At 33.6% G+C, this 10,770-nt stretch overlaps 1 protein-coding gene across 3 annotated transcripts in view; it reads right to left on the bottom strand.

The window, feature by feature from the left end:
- Nucleotides 1–7,917: 7,917 nt before the first annotated feature.
- LOC116846445 (putative pre-mRNA-splicing factor ATP-dependent RNA helicase PRP1) overlaps nt 7,918–10,770 on the bottom strand; it is an 11,445-nt gene continuing 8,592 nt past the window's right edge. For all 3 annotated transcript variants that reach the window (XM_032820257.1, XM_032820255.1, XM_032820256.1), the window contains 3 exons: nt 10,421–10,611; nt 10,115–10,277; nt 7,918–9,999 (listed from right to left, as the gene is read on the bottom strand). In XM_032820257.1, coding sequence (XP_032676148.1) covers nt 9,872–9,999; nt 10,115–10,277; nt 10,421–10,611 — 482 coding nt within the window. In that variant the 3' untranslated portion in view covers nt 7,918–9,871. The remainder of the gene's footprint in view (nt 10,000–10,114; nt 10,278–10,420; nt 10,612–10,770) is intronic.

Here is a 10,770-nt window from a genome sequence, read left to right as displayed (position 1 = left end):
GTAATCTGCCAGGAGCGGAGTAGAGTCGAGGGTCGATGACACGTATCCGTGCAACGACGGCGGAGTGATTACAGTCGCCAATCGACGAACAATAATCTGCCAGGAGCGGAGTAGAGTAGGTATCCCTTAGAGCGGATAATCGGAATCGGATTCTCCTTCGAGAGCGGTGGATCGGTTCTGACTCTCTTTCGAAAGCGGATGATCGAATCTCTCGATTACAATTACGCGGCGTTTTATATACCTCGAATCTCGCTTGATTCACTATTTACCGCGGTTGTTCGGCGGTTGCGCTGTTTACAATATTAGAGGACGCGCCGTCCTCTTGCGCTCCTGATTCGCGTTGTTCTGCGTTTTTATTATTACGTAACGATATGCATCGTTACATGATGATATGGAGCATTATGGAGTTGAGAAAACGATTCAAGATATCAACAATACGTATTGGTTCCCATCTTTACGAAAACGCGTTTTTGACCATGTGTCCAATTGTTTAACATGTTTGACGGTCAACGCTTCGACAAACGTGAAAGAAGGAGAAATGCATATAGAAGAGCTACCGCGACAAGTCTTTCAACAACTGCATATTGATCATTTCGGTCCTTTGCCTGACACTAATGATGGGTGTAAATATATCGTCGTTATAATAGATAGTTTTAGTAGATATGTGTGGTTGGTACCGACCAAAACAACTAGTACCAGAGAATTCAAGGATCATCTGGAGTTGTTAATTAGAATGTTCGGAAAGCCTCAAGAAATAATATCAGATCGAGGCTCTGCGTTTACCTCTAGGGAATTTGCTATGTTTATTGAGAATTATCAAATAAAACATCGCATGATAGTAGTCGCTTCTCTATGGGCAAATGGAATGGTAGAGCAGGTTAATAGATTTTTGAAAAATACGTTGGCTAAAATTATAGGTAAGCCTAATGAATGGAAAATTAAATTAAATTTGACTCAATATGTAATAAATAATACGTTTCATGCGTCCATTAAATCAACTCCGAGTAAACTTCTGTTAGGCTTTGATCAGAGAGAACATACGGATAAAAATTTATCTGTTTTTGTAGAAAACTGGATAGGTTTGAATCAGAATGTTGAGCGGGGAAGAGATGTGTCTCGGAATTTAGCGATTAAAACAATAGAAAAAATCAAAGCTTATAATAAAAAATACTATGATCAAAAACACAAAAAGCCCACTATATATAATAAAGGCGACTATGTGCTGGTTCGAAATTTACAGACCAAACCAGGTGAAAGCAGAAAATTCAAAGCTAGTTACAAAGGACTATATATAATAACGAAAGTTTTGGGGCGAAATCGCTACGTAGTCCAAGACATACCGGGTTTTAATTTAACGCCACATCCATTCAATACAGTACTTCAAGAAAATGCAAGAAAATGAAGTACTAAAAAGTTAATATAAAATTCTGAAAAAATTCTCAGAGCTATGAGAACAAAATATACAATTTTTATCTCTTGATATTTTTCGGTAAAGTTGATAGAATTCAAGTAAAAAATTATTGAAACCAATAATTTTGTAGATATTTACATAAATATCTTAGAAAATAGAGGTCATATAAAAAATTTTTTCAAGCAAAAGTTGTCTGTTTTTTTACGTAAAATAAAATGCCGTAATAAAAAATATGTGTTTCTATTTAAAAAAAGCAAAGTTGACCTTGTTCTGACCTTGGCGACGCCATCCTATGTCAAATAACTACTATCGTTGAATGCGTTTGTTTAAGCCTTACAACTTTTGTCTGAAACATTTTTCTCTAAAATGCTCTCCCGCCGAGTTATCTTGCCGTTCCGGTACTTTTTGGACACTCTGTATAAATAACAACGATAGCGCCGGACGTCGTTCTCCGACTCTGAACCACAGATAGCGCTTACTTCAGTTTGTCAAGTTCAGATTATATATATTGTTGTAACCTTCAGTAGAATGCGTGGCCTGCTAATTAATAAACTGTTCTGTCTGTTTTCTTATTTGGGTTTCTTTAAATGTCGGATCGTCTTACGATGAAGAACCTTACACCGTAAACTTACATCTAAACGCGAACTTATATCTAAACGCGACTTATCTCTAAGCGTGACGCGACCGTGCGCCTCTCTTAGGACTACCGCGAACGCCCGGAAACGGCGGCGGCACGGGCGAATGTGTCCGTACACACCAGTACACGCGGCGGACGATCAGTGTCGGTACGCGGTGGTAATTCGGTCGGTCGCGACAGTTGGGTCGGTCGCGGCGTGGACGGTTTCGCAGCGGAGTGACGCGGTGGTGATCGAATAATCCAGGTTTGCCCTAAATGCGGGATGACGTCAGGTAAGAAAGTGTGCGAGACGATTTGGCGGGTGGGGAGCCCAGAGCGCAGGGCAGAGACGGTGAGCTTGCCACCTCTGTATCCCTCGCTGGAACATCTCGACTAGTGGTGCGACCTTGAGGGCAGATGAGCGCATCTTTTTTCGTGGTCGTGTCTTCAGGAGACACAGAGGTCAGCGATTGACTGAGACGGTAAGTGCGCCACCTCTTGTTCCCTAGTCCCTCAGAGCGGATTGGGTGCGAGATGCTTACGTCCGGAATGATGAACGCACCTTTCCCAGTTGTAGCGATCTCAGGATAACCGATGTGCTCACCGACTTGGAATTAGAAAAGACGATCGCGCTTGTGAGAGCAGCGGACGCCTGAGGACTGGTGTCTTATCGTTATCGCGCTCCACTTATATATCCGCCGGCTCGCGAGTTTAGCACGTACGCCGTTCCCCCACTCGAGGGAACAATCGGCGGTGTCGCGAGTCGGTGGCGGTGTTTAATAATTTATTTGGCGCTTTGCGCCTGTTCTATGACCCGACTGATGTTTGGTCGGGTCGTCGTGTCGAGCTGAAAACGCCTTGTCACATTGTTTATAAAATCGTTATTCAAAATACTATTAAAATATGGGCTAAATATTTTATACAATATTATAGTAATTTATTTAATATTTAATATTTATTTAATATTTATAAAATATTTATTTAATATTTATAAAATATTTATATAATATTTATAAAATATTTATATAATATTTTTAAAAACTAATTCGAAATAAATATTTATAAATCTTTATCAGAAATATTGTATGCTGTCTGAGTAAACCGTTAAAACATACAGTATGTTTGATAAGAGCGTGTACGGCAAAACTCAGAAACTTAGGATAATACATAAATTGAAAAAATTTGTACACATTATGCATGATATAGACTGCGATGCTTTATTATTAATAAGTTGTCCAGTCGCCTCCATTATCAATAATTGACTGGCATCTCCGAGGCATACTTTCTACTAATTTTACAGCATAATCTTCAGACAAAGATCTCCATATAAATAGAATCTGTCGAATTAACTGCTTGACGGTCCATATTTTCTTTCCTCGGAGCTTAAACTTTATAAGCGCCCAAACATTTTCAATTGGATTTGCATCTGGCGACTGTGAAGGCCAATCCAGTACGTCAACGTCATTTTCTTGTTTCCACGCAGTACAAAGTCTACTCCGATGTTTCGGATCATTGTCCTCTTGCAGTAGCCAATTTTCATTTTTCCTCGTAAACCACCTTTGGGCAGATGGTAATAAAGCTCTCTCATATATTTGGACCATTTTAGCAGCATCCAAATTTTGTGTAAAGATGTGTAAAGTGCCAAATCCCTGTTTTGAGAAACAGCCCCAGACGTGCACCTTTACCGGATGTTTAACGGTCCGCTCGATGAGTCTATTGGCCTGGGTAGACCAGACACGTCTGATAGAAGACTTTGCCCAAAACGAAGCTTCATCTGAAAAAATTACGTTGCCCCAATAGCGGTCCAAATTTTCTTTTGCCCAAGCAAGTCTTTTTTCGACGTGTTTTTCAGACAGCAACGGTTTCGTTATCGTGCTTCGAAATTTCACTTTATGAGCCAGTAAACGTCTTCTTATAGTATGACATGATATATTTAGACCCTTTTTAAGTAAAACCGCTTGCCCGCCACGCAATGATAAACAAGGATTCTTCTCAAACACCCGTAAAATCATTTTGTCCTCCTTTTTCGTCGTTTTCTGCACAGAGCCACGATCCGGCAAGTCATCAACGTTTTTGACCTCGGAATAACGTTTCACCCACTTACTCACAAACGCCTTAGACTTCTTCATATACTTAGCAGCCGCTCCGCGCGACATTTTTGGTCCTTTCGGATGCGAACATAGAAACATAGCTTCGTAACGTGATGCGTACGCGGCACTCATGTTGAAATACGCCCTTTTGTGACGAAAGTCAAACGATAACTAAGGCTTTCTAGACAAAGCATCTTGGGAGAAGAGCCCCGCTATTGGCTCGCGTTCATATCCCCCCTCTAACTGTTTCGAGGAAAAAGTTTTGCCGTACACGCTCTTATCAAACATACTGTATATAAAACCGTTCTCTAACATATTCTGAACTTTGTTTCATCTTAAACGTACATCAAAAGTCCATAAGATATACTGATGAGGATATCCGTTTCATGTTCAAAATCGGGTGTTGTATGGACGTCCACTTCATATCTCTGCACGGAAAAAAAGGTTTGGTTGAATTAACTAAATATCTGATCGAATATGAACGATCCAGAAATTCCGATTGAAGTAACCCGAATTCTGTTTAAGTTAACAAGATTTTTGGTTGACTTAAACAGAATTCAGATTACTTCAATCGGAATTTTTGGATCGTTCATATTCGACCAGGTATTTGGTGAATTTAACCAAACTTTTTTTTCCATGTGACATACGAACGTAAAATGGACATGAAATGGATGTCCCATGGGTGTCCTATGCTGTCTGGGTGAATTAAAGGATGGAAATAAATTAATTTTTTATATCTAATTATTTCTAGGTATACAGGGTGTCCCGCGTAAGACGTGCCAAAAGAAAAATATAAATATAAGTAGAACAGATAAAAGTGAACAAAAATCGTAAAGGTCATTTTTTAAACAACCACGTAAAATTTCGAGATATTAATTAAAATAGTTGGACAAATCAGAGCGCGGCGACGCGGCAGGCGAGACATACGGCTCGCCGCAGCCGGCGAAAAAAATGGACGATTGCTCGCGGGCCTATCTTATAGACCAGAGAGGTGGACCGTTTGGCATATAGAAATGGGTAGCTCCGTGTGTGCGTCCGTGTACGTGTGCGCTGGTCCATTTTCTTCGTCGATCACGGTGAACTGTATGTCCCGCCTACCGCGTCTCCGCGCTCTGATATGCCTATTTTAATTAATATCTCGAAATTTTACGTGGTTGTTTGAAAGATGACTTCTACAATTTTTGTTCATTTTTATCTGTTCTACTTATATTTTTCTTTTGGCACATCTTACGCGGGACACCCTGTATATCCTCATTTCTTTTTGAAAATTTCCTTTCTTTCATTTTTTACTGAAAATTGTAGAAAAATGTAGTTTAAATATAGTTGTTTTTCTATCATAATTCAGGCTATTCTACATATCCGGAGTATTTTTTCAAGAGAAATATGTTACGCAAGAAAAAAGTTTAATTATAAAATAATATTATGTGAGATTAATAGATTAATGAGTGTGAGAAACAAAAGTAAGAGGAATAAAATAAAATCCTCAAGTAATTGATTCATCTTTTACATTTATATATTAAGATATTTTTTTACAATTTAAAAAGTACCATTTATCACAAATTCGTTCCGGCAGATGTAACTGGCGAGGATATTATTTGGATATTAAAGATGATGTCACATCAAAAAATCATTAGAATTGTAGCAAAAATATCCTGAAAGCTGGTACTCATTATACAATACACTATCTCAAAAGGCCGCTGCTATACGTAAATTTTTTTAACTAAAAAACAAGTGTGTATTATCAATCACATTCGTCATCAAATTTCAGCATACAACCCAGATAACAGAACTTCTAAAAGACGTCTAAAGGACGTCTTACTTTTGTATATACTTTTAAGTATTTTTAAGACATCTTTTAGAAACTTCTGCTATTTGGGAAGTTATCGTGATGAAAGCCATCGAGATTATTCTAAAGATAAATCCATTCATGCGTTGATTCGGTGTGCCCAATGTTGTATTGATGCAAAAGAAATATATCACGAATAAATATTTTGATTATTAATAAAATAAACAATAGCTTTTTTAATTAGAAAATTTCGGTTTCTTTTCTGACATATAATTTATGGTGCATTCAAAATAAAGATATAAATTAAATATTTTTCAATTCAATTGATTTGAACAAATATGTTTTAATTAAATTTAATTAACGATTGATCCGAGCAATATACCAATCGAAGAATATTCAATTCACGATTGATTTCAACGAATTAAATTAAAGACCGTTTAACTGGCATGAGCAAAGAGAATCAAAGACCGTTTAATTTATATGAGCAAAGGGAATCAAAGATCATTCAATTAACTATTGAACTTACCAAATTTAATTAAAGACAGTTTAATTAACGATTTAATTTAACAAATTTAATTAAAAGTCGCTTAGTTGACGATTGATATGAGCAAATTCAATCAATTCAATCCAAGAGCGTTCAATTACTCAAAGTTATAATTGGTTTTGTGGATAATATTTATACTTGGAGTATTATGATATCGTGAAAAATGCCAATAATTGAGAAACACTAAGTATAGGGTTAAAAAGGACACTGGTTATATCAATCATCAACAAGCAATCTTCAATTGAATTGATTAAATTTGCTCACATTAATTGTTAATTAACCTGACCTTTAATTAAATTTGTCAAATTTAATTATTAATTAAACAATTTTTACTTCCCTTTGCTCATATTAATCATCAATTGAGCGGTCTTTAATTGAACTCGTTGATTGATTAATCATTAATTGAATGGTTATTAACGTGAATAGAAATAGGCGAAGAAATAGGTTAAGAAGATGAATTGTATGTCACGTTAATTTACGACAAATTATTGATTGTTAGAACAAAACAGTGCACGGAATATCTTACAAATTTGTTTAATCTATTGCAAGTGTTACTTTATGGAAATATATTTTTATTTTAACGTATTTTGCAAAAATTTTTAATATGCATTTTCTCGCTCCTGATATCATTGAAAAAAGACAATGCGAGAAACCAAGAGCCAACATTATGTCTAAAATCGTAATATAAGACGTCTTAAAAATCACCTTTAAGATGTTTTTCAGACGACTTACGTATAAATGTCTTTAAGGCGTCTTAAAGATTATCTTTAAGACATTTTATATCCCGATTTTAGACATTATGTTGTCTGGGAGCCTTAAACATGATAATTAATTCAAAAAGCAATTAATTACTCGTAACCCTGAATCTATTGTAACATCAAACCAATAGTATCCAATTGTGCTAAAACTAATATTGTTCATAATTTTTTGTGTCATGCCTTTTATGTTGTCTATTTTTTTCTTTCTATTGTTAATATGTTATATTAATTTGCATTGTTTTAATGTGCATTAATCTGTTACATAAGAATATTAAGTTAGATAAAATATTTTTAAAAAAGTTATTTCTCTCTCTCTTTTCTTTGTTTAAAATATATTAATTTTACTATTCTACGACGGAAAATAAGAAATGCAAATATCGTGAAAAAGTTGATTCTTGAGAAAACTAAACTAAAAATGCGCTTGAAAGATTACGATATTTTTAGATTTTTCCAATTCTTCATTTTTCTTCCTCCCCGCGTTGATTAAAAACAATACAAATTTACAATTCTCTGCAATCCTTTTTACAGCGTAATATGAAAATACTTTTTACAACCTATATTCCTATAGGAACCAACACCATATACACAAACTTGAAACTCTGCTATAACGTAATTACTATAACGTAATATTTAAAATATTTTGTTTTTATAGAGAAAATTAATTAAAATTTGATATTGAAGATACAGGGCACGCAATAAAAAAAGGTTAGTGTTATGATATAAATTTCCACTGTTTATTAATATGAAATGGTATAATGCAATAAAACATCACTTGCCATAACTAGTTTTGCATTTTCTACAATAACGATTTAATTTTCTCGCATGTTTATTTACAAAATAAGAAATATGAACCCAATGTAATAAAAGAAATAAATTGCTAGCTGTGTAAAACATACAGTCAGTTATAAAATTAACCGTAAACATCTGATTGTTAACGATCGAGCAAATATTACTTGAACTTCTCTCAATTAAAACAAAATCCATATATTTATTGTTAATACATGCAGAATATCAATGACGAACAATAAACATATAGGATATCCAAATTCACTGTTTCCCAAATACTAATAAAGATGCTTTATTACACTGAATGCTGTTTTCATGAACAGCTTGTGACTTTTATTATACTAATATATCATAAATATTTTCTTTTTAGTAATTTGATTCTGTTAGAATCCCTAAAGGGTATGTTTACAAATATTTTCGCTATATCTAGCTCCTTGCTATCACTTCCAATTTAGTGAAAATTTATGTTGATTTGTGTTTTCAATAAGCATATAATACCATTTTCACTATAAGGATTCTTTTATTCCATTCAGGAATTAGAAGATACACGTAAGTCAGTAAGAGGCTAAAATTACCTTGATATTTGCGATAAACTACAAAAAAAATAATTAAAAGACGTTGTAATAAGTATTTATCTTTGATCTAAACAGAATCGAAACATCTATTATTATTTATGTCAATAAATAACGTTATATAATGTTTATAACATCATAACATTTTTTTATATCTTATATATAGTTGTCGCAAAAATACCAGCATTTTAAACTCCTACGGACTCAATTGTATTTTTCAATCGTATATCTAAGATGCTTATACACCAATTTGTTCATTCAGAAATGACATTTTATATATCATTTTAACGTTAAACAATAACAGTTTTTAATTCGTGAAAGCAGGCGAACATATACACGAAACATCGAAATTGTATAGGCTAGCCATAGTAAAAAGACTGAGATATTAGTATCAAAGAAAAACACGAATTCATTTTTTTTTTTTAAATAAAAATACGAAATGTTTATCATTGACTGTAGTAGTTTATACAAGATGTCCAAAAACAATTGGACAATATTTTAACAGTGTATTCTGGAACTCAATCAGAGTTGAAAATCCTAATTAAAGAATATCGACGTCACAATACATTAAAAGTTATAAGCGATTAAAATGTGCTAATAATAACGAGTTTTAGCTCTTAAATACGTGTACACCAAATTACGCGATATTATTAGCACATTAATTACACTTAATACCTATTATATTATACTATATTGTAACTTCGACATTTTGTGATATTAGAATTTTCTACACTAATTAAATTATAGAACCCTGTTAAAATATTGCACGATATTTATCAGGCGTCACGTATTTTCTGAAAAAAATACACAAGTAACATTTAATACAAAACTTAATCTATAACTAGCGAGATATTCCGAATGTGTGTACGCGTTGATCAAGAAAATCTCCACTGATAAAATTACTTAAGGTCTAGTCTTCTCTTAATAGTACATAAATAATCCTTTATTGAAAGATTAAGCATAGTTTTACTGTACCTCGGGCTAATAAATTGCCCAGTTCCATTCTTTTTCTTGGCTTAAGCATTGAAAATATTAAAGTATTTAATTTTTACAGCATAAAAGCTGACATTAAAGCTTGTACAAAAAATAAAATTAAATGTTTTAATATAAATATTTTAATATTTTTCTCTCTTTTGTGTCTTAAGTAAGGGGTCGAAAGAGTCTCTCTGTACTGTGTCTTACAATGTTTCAAATGTGATGTGGCTTTGATACGTGAAAAAGTCGTGTGCCATCGGCTATGACAAAAGCGGATTGACTGAGCATCGATAATTCATCACGATTTCCAAAGTTGTCTAAAATATCTAGAGGTTAGAAGCCTTCTTGATACTGCTTTGAATCTAGTTTTGCCTGTATTACTTCCAATTGTCTTTTTGCTTCACACTGAGGGAAATTCTGCAGATCATAATACTGTGGTGCTATCATTAGCAACCAATCAGCTATAAAAAGATAAAAGATTAATGTAGAATACGACATCATATCAACAAAAACAAACATATTAAGCAGACGAAATAATATAGCAAAAGGTGAAATTTGTTATGATAAACAACTTACGTTTAATATCAGTGACTGTTCTGATATAATTTTTAGTAGTGAGTACAAATTCGTTATAAATAACCCATTCTGGTTTATGATCCAGACAACTACTCGGATGAAGTTGCACTACCTGATTGTCTTTAATGGTAAGATAATGTCCTGTTCTCTCTAAATGCGCTACCTGTTCAAATAAAAGCAAGGTTTATACACATTGACAAATAGAAATAGTATAGTAAGAACAATTTTTCTTGCGCGCGCGCTCACGCACGCACGCACGCACGCACGACATGCCATTATAAATTATATTTAATTATATTACATTACCTGCATGAAGAAACCATTAACGAGAGCTTTTCTAATATTAATGTAATAATCCTTTGAATTAAAATCAGTTGAAGTGCGTTTTAGTACAAATCTGTCCATTATTCTGCTCAACTGTTGTCTTACGTTATCACCGCTTTTCAATGATCGATAATTTACATAATTATCATAACACCATTGAACATCGTCCAAATCTGTAAATATTTTTCAAAAATATATATTTATTAAACCGTTTTATGAATTTAATAGTAAATATTAAATAAGTAATAATAATAATTATATATATATACATATATATATATATATATATATATATATATATATATATATATATATATATATATATATAAAAA

This window comes from Odontomachus brunneus, unplaced genomic scaffold, assembly GCF_010583005.1.
Source record: "Odontomachus brunneus isolate Ranch 3 - 2012 unplaced genomic scaffold, Obru_v1 Obru_scaffold_064, whole genome shotgun sequence".
NCBI lineage: Eukaryota > Metazoa > Arthropoda > Insecta > Hymenoptera > Formicidae > Odontomachus > Odontomachus brunneus.
The sequence above is the reverse complement of the archived record's forward strand: the minus strand, read 5'-3'. Positions and strand labels throughout refer to the sequence as shown.